Source organism: Asterias amurensis, chromosome 22, assembly GCF_032118995.1.
Source record: "Asterias amurensis chromosome 22, ASM3211899v1".
Taxonomy (NCBI): Eukaryota; Metazoa; Echinodermata; class Asteroidea; order Forcipulatida; family Asteriidae; genus Asterias; species Asterias amurensis.
This window is the reverse complement of record NC_092669.1, coordinates 3,760,865-3,786,381: the sequence shown is the minus strand read 5'-3', so window position 1 is coordinate 3,786,381 and position 25,517 is coordinate 3,760,865. Positions and strand designations below refer to the sequence as shown.

Below are 25,517 nucleotides of genomic sequence, written 5' to 3'. Positions count from 1 at the left end.
ACACACCACTGAAATAATCGAGATGAAACAACAACAACATCATATTGTCTTCCTCAATACTACGCAGCACGCCCTCTGTTGACATAAAGTAATTTTGTTGTTATCCGTACACTTTTCAGAAAGATTTCCCAGAGTAGTTATATCCAGGAAAACCGAGTTATCCATGGTAGAAAAAACATCAACTATTTTCTGTAGAATGACCATACATGCAGTGCTTCATGAATAAGCTACTAAATACTACAACATAGCAAAAAGAGGCCAGTTTTAAGATGAGTGCCGTGCAAAAAAAGAAAATCGTTGTATCTAGTTTACCCGCTCCTATAACCCCCTCTCAACTAAATCTGACCGGAAATCAACTAGAAAACAAACAACAACTAAAATAATGATATTATGATCATGGAAGGTAAATGTTTATCTGCCGTTGTGCTTTGGTGCCTTTAGTGCGCATGCTCACTATATCACTGCATCTTCCGCCCAGAGTGTTTTGAGCATCTGTTTTTTTTACCTGTTTTGGTAATCGTCTTGTCGTTGAGTGAGCTTACTTTTCCAAGGGACAGTCCACGTTTTATAACCTTACGCTTATCTTTTTTTTACCGTCATGGAAGCATTTGTTGAGAAAAAAAGTAATAAAGTTACTCACCTTGTCACATTTAACTCAACATAATATGATGAAAATAACAACCTTTACACAATTAATCACTCTGCAAGTCTAGCGCGCATAGTAAGATCGTTACAAGAGGACATACGAACTTTGTTTTTAACCAAGCAAACTGTTCGGCACATATTTGAGAAGAACATGAGAAGAACCTTTCAATCAAATAAAATTGTACTCCATGTTACCATCTATAAGAACCTACAAATTAAAATGGTGTAGTCACCAATGGGGCCACTACAATGTCAGAATGGTAATTTGATTTTTGGCTCGAGGCCTGGGGTGGATTTCACAGAGGTAGTCCTAACTTAGGACTAGTACTAGGCAATGCTAAGAGATAGGACCAGTCCTAAGTTAGGATGAGTTACTGGTCCTAACTTAGGACCAGTCCTATCTCTTAGCATTGCCTAAGACTAGTCCTAAGGTAAGACTACCTTTGTGAAATCCACCCCTAGAGAGGTAGTGCTTTCTGCTCTACCAGCCAGCAGCCGATTGCACAAAACTTTACGCAACTGCGTAAAGTCCACTTGCGCAACGTCTATGACGCAACTTACGCCATAAACGTTGCGCAAGTGGACTCACGCAGTTGCGTAAAGTTTCGTGAAATCGGCTACTGGCTCCTAGTGGATGATACTTAAGTCTACCTCCGTATCAATTGGTGCGCACCAAATGAAACTTCGGGTGGGGGTGGGGGTAGGCGGGGATTAGGGTATAACTCAAGGGATTGTCATTTATATACACCCCACCCCAACAAACCCCAACAAACCCACAAACAGAACCAGTTGCCCTAATGCCTTCTCCCTAAGGCGAATGGTGTTACCCAGTATCATTTATTTTTAGTGAATTGTTGAATTGTTGTTTTAGATTAAACAGAAGACACCCGGTAGCTGTGTATGGAGTGTTAAATTCAGCGGATGAAATCATGTCATCGGGTATTATGCATTTAAAATGCCAAACTGCCCATAGCCAATGACCGTCTGTTAGTACACCATTACAAACTGTTAGTATTTACAAAAGAATGCTGAGGTTATCGGGTGTAAACGCATAACACTTTATCACAGAAGCGCCGTGTTAGAACATTCATGTTAAATGGATTGTGCATTTTTTTTGTTTGCCAAATGAATGCCAGTTCAGCTGTAACCTGATAAAATTACAAATCGCAAATAATACAACATTGTTGCCTTTCTTAAAAAGAACAGTTCTTGATATACATTAAACGAAAGTTGCCTGTTCGTTTCAGCATCAGTGTATTATTTCAAAGAGATTGCTTTAAAGGCAATGGACACTGTTGGCAATTGTCAAAACCAGTATTCTCATTTGTGTTTCCCAACATTAGTATACACACAAAACAAACCTGAACATTCTTGGGCTCAAGTGGGCATCGAAGTTGCAAGATTATGATGAAAGGAGACACCATTTCTGCACTAATGTTGGTGCTTTCAGATGCATTACAATAAAATGGTTTTATGTCTGATTTTTGTATACTATTTGGGTGAGAAATTAACTCTTTCTCAAAGACTACGTTACTTCAGAGGGAGCCGTTTCTAACAGTGTTTTATACTATCAACAGCTCTTAATTGCTCGATACCATGTAAGTTTTTATGCTGACAATTATTGATAGTAATTAACAGTGTCCAGTGCCTTTAATCTTACTGCGGTATTACCAGCAGTATTTCCCAGCTGTACCATCCCTTTAAACCAAGCCCAAACAAAGAGCCCATTCAAACGAATGGGTTGCTTTCAAACTTCCAGTCAGAAATCAAGTGGCCTTACTAGTTTAAAATAACCGGGGAAGGCGGAGGTGGGCAGGGGTTCGAGTGCGGTCCTGCCGCCAACCCTCCCAAACTCCCGGTGTGTCGCTTATCGAGGGCATATTTCTAGTTTTGTTTTTATTTGTGTGTTTGTTTTTGATGTTGTTGTTGTTGTTGTTGTTGTTGTTGTTGTTGTTGTTGTTGTTGTTGTTTTTGTTGTTGCTGTTGTTGTTTTTGTGGTTGCTGTTGTTGTTGTCGTTGTTGTTGTCGTTGCTGCTGTTGTTGTTATTGTTATTGTTACTATTGTTGTTGTTGTTGTTGTTGTTGTTGTTGTTGTCTGTGTGAGTTCTTCTGAACAAGTTCTTATTCAATGTTCCTCTTTAATACGAGGCTATGTGAAATCAGGCCATTGATTAAATAAAAAAATAATGAGAAATTTCTGGAAAAAAAGTTATAGCAATGCTGTCTTAAGAAAATTCCTTGACTTTGTTCAGCTGAAAATATTTTCATGCGGCTGTTTGCTGTTAATCATCAAACATTCGTCTGATCTGTTCAGTCTTATAACTGCAAATCAACTGATAATTCTCGATCTTTTTGCATTGTTGTATTTATTAAATTTTTATTGTCAGATTACTTTTTCATGTCACACTTGAAACAGCTCAATTCTTTCGATGTTTAGTCCATCTCAAATTGTTTTCCCTTCTCTATTGTTTTGTGCGATCTTCGCGAGTAGTTTTACAAATTAATCAAGTTCAGGCTCAACATTGAAAGACTTAAAACGAGAATAGATTTAAAAAATAATCTAATTTATTAGACCGTCTAATTTTAATGGTTTCAACCGATTGCATTCACTACTTCCATTCTCTTTGTTCGAGAGAGAGTCGTTAGAGTGTATGTTTTTGATCGAGGATGAATTATTTCCTCTGACATGCTTCGTTCCGATCCATTAAATTTAATGGACGGTTTATATGTGTATTATTTCTGCATTCACTTCAATATTTAGCAAAAGACACTCAACTGAAAAATTACCGCCTTCGTTTAGCTTATAAATGGCAATAAATGGGAAACAAATAACTAAACTGTCGTCTGAAAGTTTTTCGTTTTAAAGTGAGTGCATTTGTGTTTGAAAATTACTCCAAACAAATAATGCAGTGCAGCTATTGAAAATGTAAAGCATTTTGAGAAACGATTCATGTTTAAAGCCATTATACACTTTCGGTAAACAGTATTGTCCAAGTCCCACACTTCGTGTATCACAACTTATATATAAAATAACACTCCTGTGGAAATTTAGGCTCAATCGGACATCGGAGTCGGGAGAAAATAACGGGAAAAACCCACTCCTGTTTTCGCGCGTTTCGCCGTGTCATGACATGTGTTTATAACAACTCCGTAATTCTCGTTAACGAGAATTTATATTGTTTTACCGTTTTCTCAAAAAGTAAAGCATTTCATGGACTAATATTTCAAGAGAAGTCTTTCACCATTACCTTCTGTAAACCCTGTAAATTATTTGTAAATCTGTGAACCTTTTTTTTTTTTTTCTGTACCGAAAGGGTCCAATGGCTTTAAAAGGTAATTACTTAACATAATTATAAGCATTAAACTTTACTTGGTAACGAGTAATGTAGTTTTCGAGAAAGAAGTTATTTTCCAACAATTTGATTTCGAGATCTTAGAATTAGATTTTGAGGTCTCGAAAACAAGCAAATGAAAGCCAATAAAGGGTGTGTTTTCTTTTATCATTATCTTGCAACTTCGACGACAAATTTTATGCAAATGTTGAGATACACCAAGTGAGAAGACTGGTCTTTGACAACTACCAAAGGTGTCCAGTGTATTTAAGGACTGTAGATTGAGAGAAAAAGAGAGAGCGCGGGAGTAAAACAAACCCATTTCAATGTGAGAAATGTTCTGCATTAAGCGTTTCACGGATTGTGTATTTAAAGTTGTGGATTTGTTTGAAGTATGTGTTGCTTTAATCTGTCATTACAACGTTTCACGATACAGAAATCCTGCATCAACGGTACAAAGGCATGTATTGAATCTTTCATTATAGTGTTTCAAGTATTTATATAATCTTCACCTTTACTGTTTAATGATACAGTAGTATTGCATCGAATGTTAGAAAGCATGTATTGGATAATCCATTAGACTGTTTCATGATACATCAAAGGTGACAGCATGTATTGAATATTCCAATAGACTGATTCATGATATTAAAGTAATACTGCATCAACAGTAACGATGTATTGAATCTTCCATTATACTGTTTCAAGTATGTATTGAATATTTCATTTTAATGTTTCATGATGCAGTGATACTAATACTGCATTTAATGTGACAAAAGTATGTATCTTATCTTTCATTTTTATACTGTTTTAAGTATGTATTGAATCTTCCATTATTCTGTTTCATTATGCATTGATACTGCATTAAAGTGACTCAGTGTGTATCGAATCTTCCATTATACTGTTTCATGATACTGTAATACTGCATCAAAGGTGACACAGTATGTGATGAATCTTCCATTATACTGTTTTAAGTATGTATTGAATCTTCCATTATTCTGTTTCATGATTCATTGATACTGCATTAAAGGTGACACAGTACTGTTTCATGATACTGTAATACTGCATTAAAGGTGACACAGTATGTATTGAATCTACCATTATACTGTTTCATGATACAGTAATACTGCATCAAAGTTAACACAGTATGTGATGAATCTTCCATTATACCGTTTCATGACTGCACCAAAGGTAACATAGTATGTATTGAATCTTCCATTATACCGTTTCATAATTAGGTGACAATGGTATAAACCCACCTTTATATTCTTCGTCATCTTCAGGGATATTTGTTAAGTCGGATACAGGTTGGATTTCCTCATCTTCTGGTATCATGTGGGGTGTATTTGTTGACATAGTTCTCACAATCATAGACGTGGACACAATCTCAAATACATTATTCTCATGTGCACGAATCTGTAACAGTGGAGAAAAGTCAAAATATTGTCATCGATATTGCTTGACGGCTGTTTTAGAGGCTAAGTGTTGTGCAATATCTTTCATTAGACAGTTCTCACAATCATAGACCTGTATCAAGTCTCAAATGCAATAACCCGTGTGCACGAATCTGGATTATGTGACAACAAAGTCACATTATCATTAGCGCTCATAGTTTACGGCTGTTTTAAAGGCTAACAAAGTGTAATGCCGATTGTATCGAATAAAGGCCCGGTCACACAGGCCCCGATATCGAGAACGAAAACGAGAACGAAAACGAGAACGATAAAAATGCACGCCCTCGATTGGTTGAATTGCTCCACGCGGAATACGCCCAACGCTCATTCAACCAATCGAGGGCGTGCATTTTTATCGTTCTCGTTTTCGTTCTCGTTTTCGTTCTCGTTATCGGGGCCTGTGTGACCAGGCCTTAAAACAGCTCTCACAATCATATACGTGGACACATTCACAAGTACATTATATTCGTGTGCACGAATGTGTATCATGGGAAAACAAGTCAAAATATAATGTAATAATGTTATAATTATGTAAAAACGCACTGTGAAATTGCCCACCAGTACGGCGCATTCAAAACATTCTGATGATGACGTCAGGAGAATTGGGTCATCAGTATGTATGTGGAACATTATAATCTACTTTTAAAACATCTTTCTAACCAGGTGTACTTCAAAACAAACGGTTTCAAAAGCTTTTCATGGACCAACTCGCCCGATCCAAGGTAACGTGTCAATTTAAGGATTAACTTCAATGGAACTCTTCCTTAAGAAGGTTAGCATCAAAGACACCGAGGCGCAATGACGAAGATGAGCAACCTAACATCCTAGATATAAAACATCCATCCATTGTCCTCACCAAGCTTCCAAGTCCAGTATTATGTAATTACATGACAATAATTTTCAAAAGAAAACGTCAAAAGACTCGCTGAAATGGTAACTCGAATGACAATAATCGAATTCAGCCAGGGAGATAACTTGATTTATGCCCGTACTTGGAGGACTCTTTTGTGCACTAAATATAGGCACGCGGCCGTGGGGCAGCAATCCGTAAGACGTAAGCTTAGAAGGGCAGCTCTGCTGCGTCTTAAGGAGGCTGTGGTATATTAAGCTCTGAGGTTATCACCAAAAGGAGGAGAAAACAGACAACAAAACGGATGTGAAGCATTTCGAAGCAAGTCTCGGGAACAAAAAGTTCCCTCTCCGTTTTTGAACCAAAGGTGGCTTGCGAATTGCCTTGAAAATACCTCGTTCCCGTTGTCCTTCAACACCTTAAAATTAAAGGAACACGTTGCATTGGATCGGTCGGGTTGGTCTTTGAAAAGCATTGTAACCGTTAGCTATAAGATGCAATCGATAAGAAATCTATTTTAAAAGTAGAACAATGATCCACACACAAGTATCACTCGAATTTGCGTGGTTTTCCTTTTACCTTGTCGACTATAAAAAACACGGTCGGCCATTTATGGTAGTCGATTCCCATAAGTGGCCGAACGTGTTAGTGCGCAAAGTAAAAGGAAAAACCACGCAATTTCGAAGCAAATAATATGTGTGGATAATTGTATTCTACTTAAAAATCATCTTTCTAACCATAATGCATTTTATAACAAACGGTTATAAACGCTTTCTATATACCAATCCCAGGCAACGTGTTCATTTAAAGGGTCTATGTAACTTTTGTAGGACTAAAAACACAATGACCACAGATTTACACTAAACTTGCACAGTTTGAAGATAATGATAATAGAAAGCTTCCCTGAAAATATTACGTGCTGAGGTGCTGTAGTTTTTGGGAAATGAGTAAAACAATGTAATGAAAATAATTTTCGTCTCATTTACAAATGTATTTTCATGACATTGTTTTACTCATTTCTCAAAAACTACAGCACCTCAGTAAGTAATATTTGAAGAAAAGCTTTCCACTATCATTATCTTCAAACCCTGTAAGTTTATTGTAAATCTATGGACATTTTGAAAAAGTACCCAAATCCTTTAAAAAGGAACCAACTAAACATAATTGAGGAAAACACAATATGAATACCCGAAAAAGGAGAAAAAAGTAGAAAACAAACCTAAAGTGAGAACTAAATCTTGAAGCTAATCTTGGTCCTTTTTTTTCTCTCTTCAGTTTTTAACAGAAAGGAGGCTTGCGAATTTGTCTTTCATACTTATTACTTTTTATGTAGAAATAGATCTTTACAAATACAAACTAATAATAATAATAATAACAAGTTCTTATATAGCGCATTTCACAATAAACCGTATCAATGCGCTTTACATTAGTCCCCTGGTCATTGGGCCAATAATCATCCCTTTAATCGTTCTCAGCTCCCATAAGGGAGTATACAGCCCCGAGCTGCCGTGGCACTCCGAAAGCTTTTCATTCACAATTATCAACCTCTACCCTCGCAGGTACCCATTTATACCCCTGGGTATAAGCATTCACCGGGGTATAAGAGAAGCAATTATAGTAAAGTATCTTGCTCAAGGACACAAGTGTCACGACCGGGGTTCGAACCCACACTCCGGTGAAATAGCATCTGAACTTGAATTCGATGCTCTTAACCACTCGGCCGCGACACTCTACTAAGCGCTATAAATGTGTCTCTGGGCGGAGGGGGGGGGGGGGGTGTCATTAAAACAATAGGGATACCTGACATAGCTACTTCTTTTGTCGTCAGTGCTGAACAGAATAGCCTTTTTGCTTTTCACAACTAAAGTGTCAGTAATATTGTGCCAAATTTAGGCAGTAATTTAATCAGTAGTGTGGGACAAGGCTTTGACCATTGTCATCTGCAAATTATTTTCCTCTCCGGTTTTTAACAGAAAGGAGGCTTGCGAATTGTCTTTCACTATGGAATACTAACTTATAACTTTTTATGTAGAAATAGATCTTTACAAATACAAACTAAGCGCTATAACTATGTGTCTCTGTGCGGGGGGGGGGGGGGTCATTTAAACAATAGGAACACCTGACATAGCTTTTTTTTTTGTCATCAGTGCTGGACAGAATAGCTTTTTGCTTTTCACATCTGAAATGTTATTAAAATTGTGCCAAATTTAGGTAGTAATTTAATCAGTAGTGTGGGACAAGGCTTTGACCATTATCATTTTGCGAAACAAAGACGCAGACAGAGTCTTTTATGAAGGCTAAAATACAACACAGGTGAACAGGTTTACTGGTGTACCATATAGTAGTCGTTTGTAAACAGGATAAAGGAGAGACAGAAAGTGGTTTGTGTGACAAGTAGGAAATAATTGGTATCAACGTTTCGATAAACTAAACTTACTATTTTTGACAGTCTGGGGTGTATCTATATTATCTAACCACCTGTCTTTCTTTAACTTCTACCCCACAGAAGAAAACAAAATGGTGTGTCACTCTTCTTGTTTTCAAACCAGATCCCCCATGTTGCGTTCCTATTCACTGTTTATCCCTTGCCTTTTTCCTGTTTCTGACTATCTCTCTCTCCCTCTCTCTTTCTGTGTTTGGTATTTCCACTTCACTCTGTGTGTTATACACCAAGTGCTTTAATCGGCTTTAACCCTATATTAAAGAGCCACCAGGATCAAAGTCAAGTTCGACAACCTACATCCATGTCACACAGGGGAGCAACAAATATTAGTTGTTATCCCTCGTAATAAGCCACATCACCTGACTCCATCTCCCCCCCCCCCCCCCATGATCGGGTCCCCTCATCATACTAAACCAAAGTACTTCAGTCGCTACTCAACAAAGCCAGCCAATATGTCATTACTTAGTCAACTGTTAACTTTTGTTGTCATTCAGCTATGCGACGGTCGAAACGTCAGGCCACAACTACTTGTTACAGACAGATCGGTACCTATATTATTTGACTTGAAGTACGTAAACGCAGATTATGCTCTTTGTAATTGTTTTTAGATTTATTGTCATCTAAACTTTCGCTGAGTATCCAATACTTCAATGTTATATGACAATCTCACATAGGGCCATTGACACTATTTTTCATTAACTGTGTAGTCTAAACGCAATCCACTTCAACAAGAACACTAAACACTATCTGGAGTGCACTGTAAATACTGTACAACATATCCATGCAATACAGGGTGCGTTCGACTAGCTTCCCTGTGTCGACCTCGGTCTGCCCCCGATATGTTCGAATAGCTTTGACGTCATAACAGGGGCTCACCGGTGGGCCCAATTTCATGGCTCTGCTTACCGCCGAATTCTGCGCTTACGATCACGATTCCCCGCTTACGTGCAAGCGCCGAATTTCTGCGCTAGCCTTGTAAGCGTAGAATGCCTAGTAACACGGAGTACGCACGCGCAGAAGCCAAAATTCGCCGCTTACCCGTGAAATACGCTTGCCGTAAGCACATAATTCCCTGCTTCCGTAAGCGCCGATTCTGTGCTTACGGTAAGCAGAGCCATGAATTTGGGCCCTGCTTGTGGTGTGGGTTACTTGGGGGCAGGCCCCAGGTGCATGACGGCTCGCCCGAGTGGGCACCGCGGGGTCGACACAGGGAAGCTAACCAAACGCACCCACAACAAGGCAGGTAGACACTGTTGAGAAGTCGCGTTCAAAAAATTCAACTCAATTTTCTTAAAACATCCAGGAGGAAATGACCAACAACCCTTTGTCTTTGTCTTCTAATTTCCCCCACTGTTATCCTCCTCTTCTTAGCCTGCCTCGTGTAACCATAACTAATTATTATCCTTTCTCCATCGATATTGTCCTTTGTGTTTCTTTCTTCTTGTGGTTAAACCAGCCCCTATCCTCCGACACCCCCCTATTTTGTCTCCATATTCAATGTTTTTTATGTGTGCTTTTTGACTGTCCTCACACTCCATTCATGTATTTCCACTTCACTGCTTATGTTACACCAGTATAGATGTTCATGTATGCTGTTTTGTCATTAGCCTTCGAGAAAGACTCTGCAAGGGTTGAAACTTCAGTCCATTCAAAGTGGCAACACGTTACAACAATCTTGACAATTGAATAAAAACATTATTAGTTTCCCCCTGTGTTGGGGGCAGGGTCAGTCAAAATATTTATCTTTCTGTAAATTGATCACCCGAGATTCCCCAAGCGACATCTCTGACCCTGTAAAACGGATGCTGACCGGTACTCGTCTGTTTTTAATTAAAATGACTCACTTTAATACTTGACCGAGGAAAGACATGTTGCTGATGTGAACAACCGAGTTGAGTACTCACAAGTACGGCTATCTACACTGTTGATGTTCTACAGACCTCCCGAATGAAATTAAATTTTTCATTTTACAATAAACCTCGCCGAATCACAACCAGGTAGAAGCACCGCGCTACTAATCAGAGGTTATCGGTAAACACGAAGCAGAAAACCCTTCAACATAATTAAAGGGAGTGTTGTTTTTGGAAACTGTAGGTTGTTTTAATCAAAGGCACTGCTGTCGATTACACAAAACTCTTTGTAACTTTAATACTAATCTTATGACTGAGGACGTCCCAACCCTGCACTGTAGCATGCATACCTTAACTGCAGTGGACACTATTGGTTATTACTCAAAATAATTATTATCAAGACCTTTCTTGATTACGAGTAATGGGGAGAGGTTTATAGGATAAAACATTGGAGAAACGGCTCCCTCTGAAGTTAGTGACGCAGTTGTCGAGAAAGAAGTAATGGTTCAAGTTTAAAAATCGATCCCAAGTACCATGCCCTGTTTGTAAAACATCGATAACCCACACCAAAGTATCCCAAACTCCAAGGATCCTTGGGCTACAATTAAGTGTCCTTCTAACTGTATGTACACAATGTGGGAGTATTAATTTTCCACGAATTTGATTTCGAGACCTCAGATTTAGAAATTGAAATCAAGCACATCACAGTGGATGTTTTTTCTTTCATTATTATCTCGCAACTTCGATGACCTATTGAGCTCAAATTTTCACGGGTTTGTTATGTATGCATATGTTGAGAAGACTGGTCTTTGACAATTACCAATAGTGTCCACTGTCTTTAAAGGCACTGGAAACTGTTGACAATATTGTCAAAGACCAGTAACCCAATCCGTATGAATAAAACAACGATTCTGATTCTTCGAGTCAATTTGTCATCGAAGTCGCAAGGAAATAATGGAGAAAAAAATTATAAATGTTCTTGCACAAAGTTGTGTGCTTTTAGATGCGTATAAAAGGCTTTGGCCCTCAAATTTGTAGAGGGAGCCGTTTCTCACAATGTTTTATACAATCAACAGCTCTTTGTTGCTCGAACCAAAGTAAGTGTTTAAGCTTACATTTATGCTTACGTGTGTTGTGTCTTTAAACAGAGGCAAATACAACGATGAGTAAGGACAACTTTGGACACATTATGTAAATAAAACATGTCATCGGTGATATATCTTTCGGGAAAGGGATTCTTCCTTTGAGCCAAATGAAGCGCACTGTGACGATGATTTCTAAAAAGGAAGATCCTAAATTATATTTCCTGAAGTGGTACTCAATTTACTGCTGTACCTCCAGAAGAAGGATGAAGCATTTTTACCAGAATATTGACCCAACTGATCAATCGTGTAAACGATTCAATTATTCAGAATGGTTTAAAGGGTTTGGTACCTTTTGTAGATCAATTTTTTATTAAAAATAAAACAAAAATTAGTACTTACATTATCGAAGGTAAAGTTCAGCATTGGTCTTTTCAGTTCAAAGGAATTGGTGATGTTTTTGCCCACGATATCCGGTATTATTGCTTGTAGGCTCTTCCCTGTTTAATGAGATATCAATAAAATAAACATAAGTAAGTATTAATCGAAGAACCTCACTAAAAAAAACAGCACAAAGTACATTAACCTATACGAAGGGAACTTTCGATTCAGGACGGCAAGGCATACAGGACGAAAAATACCGCTCCCTTACCATCCCCTACCTCCTTCTCCCATCCCGAATCGAAGGCTCCCTACCCAAAAGTTCCCCATTGTGCCGTGGACAAATGCATTTGTCCACGGCACAATGGGGAACTTTTTGGACGCTTGGTGGCAGCAGACTTACCAGGTAATTCCACTGTTCTCGGTAATCAGCGCATGCTCATAACTACGTAAATGAATTAACCTGGGCCCAATTTCATAGAGCTGCTAAGCACGAAAATTTGCTTAGCATGAAATGTTTTCCTTGATAAAAACAGGATTACCAACCAAATTTACATTTGTTGAATTTTCCTTGTTACTAGTATTCAGCTGTTGTTTGCTTATCCTGAAAATCACATGGAAATTTGGTTGGTAATCCTGTTTTTATCAAAGCAAAAATTGTCATGTTGAGCAAATTTTTGTGCTTAGCAGCTCTTTGAAATTGGGCCCTGGTAAGTACATGTATGCTGCCACCTAGCGTTCTAAAGACTCTCATTTTGAACAAAACCAACTGCCGATCAGTGATTGAACAAAATGTAGTGGTCAAACAAATAATAAATTATGTGCGTGACTGACACACTGGTTTCTTTAAAAAAGGAACATTCTTGTCTGAGGTTTTAATGTTATTTAATGTTTTTATGAAAGATCGCCTAACATCACAAGGTCACGGGCGCCCACTACAAGATCAACTGTCACAAGAGGGCATGCTGCTGCCTACTCCTTGGGCTTGAACCAGGGTATCAACCCGTAAGTAGTGCGTTCGTTTAGTTTCCCTGGGTCGACCCCGGTCTGCCCCGGTACGTTCGAATAGCTTTGACGGGGCTCACCTGGGTCAGCCCCCAGTGCCCTGCTTGTAAATTAACATTGGCTGAGGAGGATGATTCAACAGAGGGCGCTACCGGAATAGGTTTGTACGCAGGAACTCTCTACCACTTAATCTTCGATCTTGTGTTTGTATCGCAAAATTCAAGTCTCTTCTCAAAACTTATCTTATGTCACAGGTTTTCAATGACTAATTTTGTTGTGTCTGTTTTTCTTTGTGTTGTGTTTTGTTTTTGTTTTGTTTTTTGGTTTTACTGCGCCTTGAACACCCAGCAGGGTGGATATGTGCGCATTACAAGTCTTATTATTATTATTATTTATTATTATTATAGGTTGCCGTATGGGGGGGGGGGGGGACACCGAATCTCCGGGGGGGGGGGGGGGCACACAGAATCTCCTGCCACACCGACACTACACTCTGTTGTGCGACAAAACACGGGTATAAGTCACCAGCAACGTTCACTATCATTCATTGTCTATTTATAGCGGTCTAGCTTTGGTTGAACCATGAATCTTTAAACGCACAGGTTCATGAGACTTGGAAGAATGGTACACAAGTCAAGTGGCTATTCCGATATGGTCCAGTTCGAGCAAACCATCCGTCTCTCCACGAGTTAAATGACCGTAGCGCTCGTAATTGATTCTGAACCGTACGAGCGATTACGTGTACACGTTACTTGATTAGGAACCAACCTCACTCAAAAACAACACGATGGATAGTCTTGGTGCAAGACGTTTCTCGTTCCCTTTTCACGCACACCGCGGCCAATTCACCGACTGCGCGCGCACCGACTTACCTGACTTGCGGTGTGCGTGAAAAGGGAACGAGAAACGTCTTGCACCAAGACTACACGATGGATTGTGAGTCGTTTTGCCCTTACAGAACTCGGGATAGAACTGAGTATTCAGTGCGTGTAAAGAAACGTTACTAAATTGGTTTTTGCTAACAAAACAGTTGCTGGCAGTGTATTAAACCAGTATTAAAGTTGCCACCTTTTATTTCATCCACCATAATAAACTGACAAACCTGTCGAAGGTCATTATTTGAGAGTTGTTGATAGTGAACAATATTGTTAAAATATTGATAAGTATTGATAAGTATTGATAAGTATTGATAAGTATTGATAAAAGGCAACAGTTGAAGCCTTTTTACGCATCTTAAAGCACACAAACGTGTGCAACAAGGGTGGTTTTTCATTCATTTTTCTCATGACATTTCGAGGAGCAATTACGCCAAAATGTTTCGTCATGACAGATTTGTCATTTAACACATTATATTGGGATACACGAAGTGCGAAAACTGGTCTTTGACAATAACCAAATGATTCCAGTACATTTACTTTAGTATTATACAACTTGGATCGTTTCGTATAATTCTCCAATCTTACTTTAAGCCCATGGTTGATGTTAAGACGCCGTCCTTGCCCCAAAACATAAAAACAAGACACTGGATAAAAGGTCATTTAAGCAAACGAGCAGTAAAGCTTCACTTAGTGCTGACACGTTGTTGTTATTAGAAATACTTCAATTTTGGAATTCATCGTCTAAATAGAAAAGGTGAGTTAATGAGAAGTACATCTCAACAAAAAATAAAAAAAAATAATAATAAATACATACAAAATGGTCACGTGATTGACACTTTTAGCGACACTCCACAAGACGTTTCTCAGTCCGAAACCGCCCTAGGGTCCGGAAGGGTAAAGTGGTCAGAGCGTAGGGTCACTTCTGTCAATTTCTTTTTGTATTTAATATAATTCTGCTATTTTTTTTCTTCAAATTAATGCTTGATGTCACACTAAAAGGTTGTAAAGGGATATCATCAACTATTACCCGCAGGCCGTACGTACGCCAACAACCCAAAATATCAGAATTGGAGTGCTGATTTATTTTTTTATTTTTTTTTACAAATCAATTATTGTGATGTATAAAACCTGCCATTGTGAAGCATTTTAAAGGCACTGGACATGTTTGGTAGTAATTGTGAAATGCCAGAATTCCCACTTATGATATAAAAACATGCTTAAAGATACACCATGGATAGGTTTGCGGTAACACCATGTATTAATTATCTCTAAATGAGTTGGGGTGGTTCGGAAAAGAACCGTTGGTTTCAACTCGACGTTTTGATCCTCTCGTAACTTCGACGACAAATCGAGTTCAAATTTTCACAGATTATTATGTTGTGCATATGTTGGGATACACCAAGTGAGAATACTGGTCTTCGACAATTACCAATAGTATCAACTGTCTTTAAAGACAGTGGACACTATTGGTAGTTGTCAAAGACCAGTCTTCTCACTTGGTGTATCCCAACATAATTAAAATAAAACAACAAACCTGTGAAAATTTGAGCTCAATTGGTCGTCGAAGTTGCGAGATAATAATGAAAGAAAAAAACAACCTTGTCACACGAAGTTGTGTGCTTTCAGATGCAAGTTGATTTCGAGACCTCATCTAATTCTGAGGTCTCGAAATCAAATTCGTGGAAAATTACTTCTGTCTCGAAAACTACGTTACTTCAGAGGGAGCCATTTCTCACAGTGTTTTATACTATCAACCTCTCCCATTACTCGTTACCAAGTTTTATGCTAATAAATATTTTGAGTAATTACCAGTAGTGTCCACTGCCTTTAAAGCGCCTTGGGCCACACTGAGTGATAGATATGCGCCCTGTATAAGAAGTCACTATTTTAAAGCAATCGGACGGTAACAAAATCCAAAAGGTAAACGCTTCCGATGACATCTGTCAACGCGGATTCCACCTGAGGGTTCGTCTTACCCTTACCGGTGTTCGGCCCAAAACAAACTCTTCTTAAGAACTCCAAAGGCATCAACACTAGAGATAATTTTAGAATCGGTGTATAAGGTCAATACTATGAGTACCTCTTCTTCACTGACTCCAATCTGACGGGGAGTTGAAGCGTTTTTTAAATTCCCAAGGGTTCTGCTATTAGCGTTCACCCATTAGGGTGGTTCAAATTTCAAAGTGGAAGTGAATGAGGCCGAATTAAATCAAAAACATGTTGGGCGCCATCCTTTTTTGAAAAAGTAAGGATTTTGTTTTCCTTGTATTTCCCTCCTGTTTTTATTGGCTCTCCGGGAGTCTCCGGCCAAGTGTTTAAGACAAATGGCTGGGCCTCTTTCAATTTGTTGTTCTTTTTTTCTGAATCGTTAAAATACATACTTTTTCCGTAAACAATTTTTCTTTTTTAAATGCAGGCGGCCACTCATCACAAGGAAGTTGTCGGTGACGTTAAACACATTTTTATTTTTATTTGGCCTTACACTTGACTTTTAGGTCAGAGGGCTCAAGAATACAAAGTTCCCCTCAGTCAATGGCATCTAGTTTCGCTCGATATGTAAACCGGACACTCAAATCTGCCGAAACGAACATCCTTATCTGTCAGTTCGATTACAATATGAAAGGTGTTCGGCCTTCTTTAACTATAAACATCCGAGCAGCCACGGTGAACAGAAATCACACATGCTGGACACACTGGGCGCGATCGGAAGACAGATAACAAACGGCTAAATAACTGTGTTATTATATCAGGGTCCGTATAAAGACTATTCTGCCATCCGAACAACTTGTCAACCTCTTTAGTTTATACCCACCAATAAATCAACACAGTATTTGTAGGAAAGTTACGAAAATCAAGACAAAAACGGAAAAAAAGACAAAAAGCTAATCCCCTAATTTATCACATAATAAATGCTGGAATTAACACTTTGTGTTTTCACTCCCCGAACTCTTGCAAATGTTGGATTCAACTCTTTAGTTTTTAGAGTGCAGTAACGATCAGGATCGAGAAGACTAGAACTCCAACATTAGAAACATTGAATACAGCTAGGAACATGACCATTCATCAAATTGCTGCCAATTATTTTAAATTGGATGTCAGGATTCATAGCCACGGAAAAGTGATAAGCGAGAGCAGGTCTGTTCATTTGCGGGGGGCTGCGGCAATTATCAGACGGTAGCCTACCTCGTGATGTAACTGTTTCAGAGAGGTTTATTTCCCCCTCCTTCGCTAAATTCTTTCTGAGCTATTCATTAAGTTATACTTAACTTATCTAGCGTTTCTGTGTATTCAGTTCCTTATTACGCTTTGAAGAGTTTTGATACACTTTGTAGATAAAGTTTTTTTGCCAGCTTTTTTGGTCGACAGGTTTTAGAGAAAAACAAAAACAAAATCACAGAGCAGCGTTCTCAAGAGAGTCGCGTGAATACGTTGTATCTTTCTAAACTAATTATCGTCTCAAAATAAATAAAAATATGTTCTAAACACCGTTTTATTACATACACAAAAACCACCAGGAACTCAGCGGTTTCATTATATTATTAGCGGTTCGAATCCCCCAAAGTAATGTGCCTGTGATTTCTTTTCCATTTTTTTGCCACGGAACTCGGGAAAGTGAAATTACAGTGCTAATCCCACAGATCTCACTTGGTGTTTTCCTATTTTCCCTCTTTATAGTTAATACGAACTTGGTAACCGTGGCCAAGTGGTTAGACTGCATGCCTTGCAATCACAAGATTGTGGGTTTGAGTCCCCCAGCTAATCGCAGATTTCACAATGACTAGAATAAATAGTGTCGTCTAGTTACTGAATTACAATTTCTTGATTTGTGTTATTCATAATCATAGACGTTAAAGGCAGTGGACACTATTGGTAATTACTCAAAATAATTATTAGCATGAAACCTTACTTGGTAACGAGTAATGGGGAGAGGTTGATGGTAAAAAACATTGTGAGAAACAGCTCCCTCTGAAGTGGATTAGTTTTCGAGAACGAAGTAGTTTTCCACGAATTTGATTTCGATACCTCAAATATTGAATTTGAGGTCTCGAAATCAAGCATCAGAAAGCACACAACTTCGTGTGAAAAGTGTGTTTTCTTCTGTCATTATTATCTCGCAACTTCGATGACCGATTGAGCTCAATTTTTCACAGGTTTGTAATTTCATGCGTATGTTGAGATACAGGAAGTGAGACGACTGGTCTTTGACAATTACCAATAGTGTCCACTGTCTTTAAACCAATGTTTGGTTGAGATAGATAGGCTGTGTCAGCTTGGCGTTTTTAACCCTTTTGTACACGTTTTCCAACTTACTGAGGACCTTTCCCGAACTGTAGACCCTATATGTCATCTTTTGGTTCCAACTTTTAATGCATACCGTCTCACACAAATACACAGATATGGATTGATGAATGCATCGGCTTTACAACTCGGATTATGTTACATAATAACTCGCAGTTGTCAAAAATGGTTTATCACCAGTCAGTATTGTCTTACAAAATTAAAAAGAAAATGTAAAAGATCAAATCAAAGTCATGCAGAGAGAAAACTAAGACTCACTGGGACTCACTATTAACCAAACACACTGATTTACTACGAGCAATCTCGTGTTTTTAATTTTCATACTTCCAGTAAATCTTCCTTTGGTGATAACGAAAATTAAACCTAAATTACTACTGTCAATTTTGAGAAATGCGAGACTGTATTTCTGATTTATCGTAATGATCATGGCGTCTTCAGGTCACTAACTTCAAGAAACAAGTATTGTACTGTTCGTATCGTTAAATTTACGATGTTGGAGGTACAAATAGTTGAACCTTAATTAATACTATACTGTCAACTTAGAGAAATGCTAGACTATACTGTGATTTATAGAAATGATCGAAGCGTCATTTCGTTTCGGTCCTCGGGTCACTAACTTCAAGAACCGGTCTTGTACTGGGCGTTTCGATTAGTTTACGATGTTCTTGTTGCAAACAGGTGGACCGTATTTCATGACTATTCTGTACATTTTTAGGAATGCTAGACTACATTTCTGATTTATAGAAATGATTAAAGCGTCATGTTGTTCCTGTCTTCGAGAAAATTAAGCCCACTATACTGTCAATTTTTAAAAATGGGAAAACGGTATTTCTGATTTATCGATTTGGATCAAAGCTTCACGTCGTTCCGGTGTTCGGGTCAGTAACTTCCAATTCTTGCATTCAACGTTTTGATCCGTTTACGAAAATTCAACCCAAATTACTATTCGGTATTTTTATTTCTGATTTATTGAAGTGATCCGCATTTTGTCTTAAGTCATTACGCCTTTCTTAATATTTATGCATGAGGTACGTCACATTGCTAATCCAAAACGAGGCGATGGGCGCAGCCACTGCAAGTGATTTGGGACGTGCGCCCATAGCCTCATTTTGGGTAAGAATTATGACGTAATGCATAAATATTAAGAGAGGCGTAACACTTCTAGGAAGCAAGACAGTGTTCCATTCGGCGTTTCGATCAATGTACGGTGATCGTGATAAAGACGATGAAACCTTAATCACTACCACCTGTATTTTTTTTTTTTTTTTTTGCGAGACTGTATTTCTAATTTATCGATATGATCATAGCGTCATGTCGTTCCATTGGGTGGGTTTTTAGAGCAGTAACTTCTATAAGCATGTATTGCATTCGACGTTTCGATTACCTTGCAGTGTTTGTCTTCAGGAGAAAACTCAATCTAATTTCACATTGTCCAGGTATATTCTTGGTGTGGTTAAGATACATTTGAAACGATAGGGGGCGTTCTACTCGACGGTCCTTAGACCTTTTTGTAAGTACCCATTGCGCATGCGCTAACCATTGAATGGGGTGCAAGCTGGTCTAGCTAAGTGATCAAGTTTGAGCGCTAGCTAGACCAGCATGCACCTAAGCTTAAACGCATACAGCGCGCGTATCGAGTATCTGCGATTAGGTCTTTTTCGTTGGGTGCACTACAGTAACGGAGAAAACCTCATTCGCGGAGCCCCGTTCAACAGGGAATTATTGTGCTATTCACTTTAAACCTTGGGCCGATTTCACAAAGTGATTAGATTGGTAAATCTGTAAATCAATCGCGTTGCAAGATAAATCTACGTGAAAAGAAGAAGCAGGGACATACCAGAAACAGCTTAATATCTGTTCGTTTAACTTTAGAAGCACTGTACAATATTGGCGTTATATTCGAAAATAATTGCCAGCATAAAAACTTACAGCGGATAGCTGTTGACAGTATAAAACAATGTGAGAAGTGGCTCCCTATGAAGTAATGTAGTTTTGAGAATAATTTCTCTCTCAAATAATTATTAAAATACATCGGGCCTGAAGCTTTTATTATGCATCTGGAAAGCAAACAACGTTGCTACAAGTGTTTTTTTTTTGTATAATATTATTCTCTGACAACTTCGATGACCAACTGAGTCCACATGTTCACACATTTTTGTTATTGTGTGCTTATGTTGAGATACCTACCTCCATGGATACACCAAGTGGGAATACTGGTCTTTGACATGTTACCAAACGTGTCTAGTCCCTTTAATATTGTCTTGGTAGACATATCTACCCGGGATATACCACAGTCCATCATACCATAGAGCAGTGTGACCCAAATAAACCCTACGCGAGTTATCACAACTCACCAGGCGCACGGCCTTAATCCCCGGGGGGCCATGCCCTCAATCACCGGGAGGCCTGACCCGTCATCGATTGCCCTTCACCCGCACTATATCATCCTCCCGGATGACTGAACGAAGTCGGAAACTGTAGAAATTGTTTTAAGAAATGGCTGCAGTCGCTTCTCCAATTTACCTTAAGCCCAATTTCAACAACTGCCTGAGCAGATACAAATGCTAAACAATTGTATGTTAATGGCAGTGGACACTATTGGTAATTACTCAGAATAATTAATAGTTAGCATGAAACCTCACATGGTAATGAATAATGGGGAGAGGTTGATAGTATAAAACATTGTGAGAAAACGGTCCGTGTGACAAGGGTGTTTTGTCTTTCATTATTATCTCGCAACCTTGACGACCAATTGAGCTCAATTTTCCACAGGTTTGAAATTATTTTATGCATATGTTGAGGTACACCAAGTGGGAAGACTAGTCGTTGACAATTACTAATAGTGTCCAGTGTCTTCAAGCAGACACAAGCAGCACACTAGTCGAAAACTGTACACGTGAAAAGATAGCTTGGCTGGTACACCTTGTTCCGATGAGCAAAGTTTTGTCGTGCAAAGCTCTATGAAATTAGGCCCTGGACTCTGCGTTTTCGTTTCCGGCACTTTTCGACAAAATGAGCCTTAGTCAACCACTGGATTAATCTCGGATGACTACTCTTCAAAAATGAAATGCAATTTAAGCAAATAAACACCTGTGTCCAAGGCCTTGACTTATTCATAGTTATTGACTTTTGAAGCGCCTATGAGGGAACGACTGTTTTGTGTCCAGTTGTTGGTTTAACCCTGTCACGAAAAGGGGCAGAACTCGTTTCAACGCCTACTCTAGCCGCTTAAATAAAACAAAATGAAGCCGAACTAAAGATGTTTACTTAAACAAAAAACGGATATCCGAAGTCAGCGGTGTTTACGGTTGGGGTTGTCATAATGTCAACACAATAAAATGAATTATTTATTTTGGTTTTAAAGACAGAGGACACTATTGGTAATTGTCAAAGACCAGTCTTCTCACTTGCTGTATCTCAACATATGCATGAAATATAAAACCTGTGAAAATTTGAGCTCATTTGGTCGTCGAAGTTGCGAGATAATAATGAAATAAAAAACACCCCTGTCACACGAAGTTGTGTGCTTTTAGATGGTTGATTTCGAGACCTCAAATTCTAAATCTGAGGTCTCGAAATCAAATTCGTGGAGAATTACTTCTTTCTCGTAAACTATGTCACTTCAGAGGGAGCCATTTCTCACAATGTTTTATACTATCAACCTCTCCCCATTACTCGTCACCCAGTAAGGTTTTAAGCAAATAGTTATTTTGAGTAATTACCAATAGTGTCCACTGCTTTTAACCATATAAACCAATGTATATGGGTAAAACCAAAACTGAATATTCTGTGTAACCGATGCAAAACAAACAAATTATTGAACCGTTGCAGTAAACCGCTGCTAAAAACATGGGATTCCAAATGCCTCTAACTACCAGGCAATCTCTGTGGTCTATTTGGTACCACACTGATCTAGAATTGCAAAGGTCGTGGGTTCGAATCCCACCGAGTAATAAGCCTGTGATTTCTTTTCAACAGAGCTTGGGGAAGTACTGAGTATACAGTGCTAACACACATCGTTGAGTATGGGTAAAAACCATAATCGACTGCCTCTCTACCAGGCAATTTTGAGGTCTCGAAATCAAGCATCTGAAAGCACACAACGTCGTGTGACAAGGGTGTTGTTTCTTTTTATTACTAGGGACTTTTCGTTTTCGACGACGGATGGTTCTGCGACGGTTGTTCAGCTAAACGTTGTCGTTTTCAGCACAACGAAGATTCATCCCAAGTACTGTCGTAAAAATTGAGGGACGACCGTCCTCAAAGCCGACGCATGCGCAGATGACGCCAAATGTCATCTTTACCGTCGCAGAACCATCCGTCGTCGAAAACGAAAAGTCCCTATTATCTCGCAACGTCGACGACCGATTGAGCTCAAATTTTCACAGATTTGTTATTTTAATATGCCTATGTTGAGATACACCAACTGTGACGACTAGTCTTTGACAATTACCAATAGTGTCTAAAGTCTTTAAAGACGGTGTGTGCAAAGTTTCAGATGGCCTGAAGTATTTTATTGTTTGGATGGGAAATTACATCTCTCTCAAAACTACAATCTTTCGGAGGGAGCCGTTTATCACATTGTGTTACTCTATCAAAAACTCTACATTGCTAGTAACCAAGTAAACTTTCATGCTTACAGTTATTTTGAGTACATTTACCAATAGTGTCCAGTACCTGTAAGCGATCTTGTGTGACCATCCCCATCCACGAAACAACACCAAACAGCCGTATGGGTTACTGTATAATACACTCCACTTCAAAAGACTCGCATTAAACCGTTACGTTCAGTGTCAATAATTCGATTGATGTTCAAGCGCACTTCCAATGGCATTCTTTTTTCTTTTGAAAAGCCTTAAAAGCAGTGGACACTATTGGTAACTACTCAAAATAATCATTAGCATAAAACCTATGTAACTTATAATAAGGATAGGTTGATAATATAAAACATTGTGTGAAACGGCTCCCTCTGCAGTGAAGTGATGTATTTTTCGAGAAAGAAGTAATTTTCCACAAATTTGATTTTGAGACCTCAGATTTAGAATTTGAGGTCTCGAAACCAAGCATCTGAAAGCACAAACCTTCGTGTTAGTAGAGTGTTATTTTTTCATTCATTATTATCTCGCAACTTCGATGCCAAATGAGCACAAATTTTCAAAGATTTTTTATTGTATGCAAATATGTTGAGATACACAAAGTGAGATGACTGGTTTTTGACAATTACCAATAGTGTCCAGTGTCTTTAAGGAACAGACAATGATATTAAGAAATATGGGCACTCAATAAGTAATGATTGATTTTTCGGGGGGTAGATTTGAGATGTTGAATGTAATAAACGCGGACCCGACACAGGATTCCCCGTAGGGAGTTGAAGTCATAAAAAACACTGGGTAAATTAAAAGCCCTTGGATGAAACAGTGAAGATGATAACCATGATTAAGAGTCTGGTCAAATCGGAGATGTCATCTTAACGCGTCTTGCTCAATTAGTGAGGCCCTCCTCGACATTCCGTCTCGCCTCTAAATGTTAAAGATGTTATAAGCTGCTGTGTAATACTAGGGTGATGAGTAAATGGACGAGGAAGTGTAGATTCGTGTCTAGAATGTACGAGCCGAAGGCGAGTAAACTTTAGAGTATATTCTCTGACTTTGTGGACACTTTTGGTAATTACTCAAAATAATTGTTTGCATACAGACTTACTTGGTAACGGGCAATGGAGACTTGTTGATGTACAAAATGTTGTGAGAAACAGCTCCCTCAGTTAGGGGTAATTTCTCATTCACATAATAACACAATACTTCAGCTGCAACATTTTATTATGCATCTGATTAAGCACACAACGTGATGCAACAAGGGTGTTTTTTATCTTTAATTTCTCGCAAATTCGACGACCAATATTGAGCTCAAACTTCCACAGGTGTGTTATTGTATGCATATGTTGAGATACACCAAATGAGAAGACTGGTCTTTGACAATTACCAATAGTGTCCACTGCCTTTAAACGCCGGTGTATTTTGTTTATATATCATATTGCCTGATACGCAATACTTAAAGTATATACATATACTTATAACAAAGTATCTCTATAACACGCAATCCAAAGTCCAAATTCCCATTCTCACCAAAACTCCGTAATGTTTCCTTTTACCCAAAACAAAAGATTTAAACTTTACAAATTGAAAATGTACACGGTTTGGGAAGTTGGTGCTCAAACAAGGCATTTGTATCACAAAATAATGCTCTTTGCATATTTATCTTTCATTTTGGATTTTCTTATACAGTAAGAAATCAACCCATTTCATACAATTAGTTGTTGTTTTTTCATGTCTTTGAAGACTTTAGATTTGAAAACCTTTAGGAAATAACCTCAATTGAAACTAATAAAGGTGTGGGAGCCTCACAATTTGCCTCGACGCTGGGTGGTACAAATATTTATTTTTCTCATCCAAAATACATGCTGTGTATTTGCCCAGAAGATTAATAAGGAAGTGACTTCCTTACAAGTCCAGCTATTGACATTGGTTATGCGAGCCCCTGTTTTTTAATAGGTCATTACAGTCGGCTCCAAGTAAAGAGGGTTATAATATCTTAAAGACGGTGGACATTATTGGTAATTTGACAGGTGTATCTCAACTTATGCACAAAATAACAAACCTGTGAACATTTGATTTGATTTCGATACCTCAGATTTAGAACTTGAGGTCTTGAAATAAAGCATCTGAAAGCACACAACTTCGTGTGACAACCGTGTTTTTTTCTGTCATTATTATCTCGCAACTTCGATGACAAATTGAGCTCCAATTTTCACAGGTTTGATATTTGATGCATATGTTGAGAAGTGAGAAGACTTGTCTATGACAACTACCAATAGTGTCAAGTGTCTTTAAGGACCAGCTTCATATTGTTTTAATAATAAACAAACTCGTGGATCAATTCCGCTGATTCGTATCCAAATGTTAACAAATTTGTTATTGTATGCAAATGATGGGATACACCAAGTGAGAATACTGGTCAAATACCACTCGGGTGGAGTTCGAACTAACGACCTTTCCAATGCTATAGTATATATCTTACCACTAGACCACCAATAGCCCGGTGGCTAGTGATACAGTTAGAATGTCAATAGCTGTCCAATGCTCTTCCCCACCCTTTTAGTTTTTAATAATATTGTATAAGTATTCATTTAGCGCTATTTACTCAGGGGTCGATTTCACAAAGATGTAGGACTCGTCTTATCTCGAGTTAGGACGAGTAACTCGTCCTAAGTTAGGATTAATCTTAGGTTTGCATGCTACAGTGCA

General features: G+C 38.5%; 1 protein-coding gene across 5 annotated transcripts in view; it reads right to left on the bottom strand.

Annotated features, from left to right (window-relative positions):
- Positions 1 to 25,517, bottom strand: part of LOC139953497 (soluble guanylate cyclase 88E-like) — a 142,069-nt gene that overhangs the window by 33,625 nt on the left and 82,927 nt on the right. For all 5 annotated transcript variants that reach the window (XM_071952917.1, XM_071952920.1, XM_071952919.1 and 2 more), the window contains exons 4-5: positions 12,056 to 12,153; positions 5,234 to 5,390 (exon numbers count right to left, since the gene is read on the bottom strand). In XM_071952917.1, the coding sequence (XP_071809018.1) occupies positions 5,234 to 5,390; positions 12,056 to 12,153 (255 nt within the window). The remainder of the gene's footprint in view (positions 1 to 5,233; positions 5,391 to 12,055; positions 12,154 to 25,517) is intronic.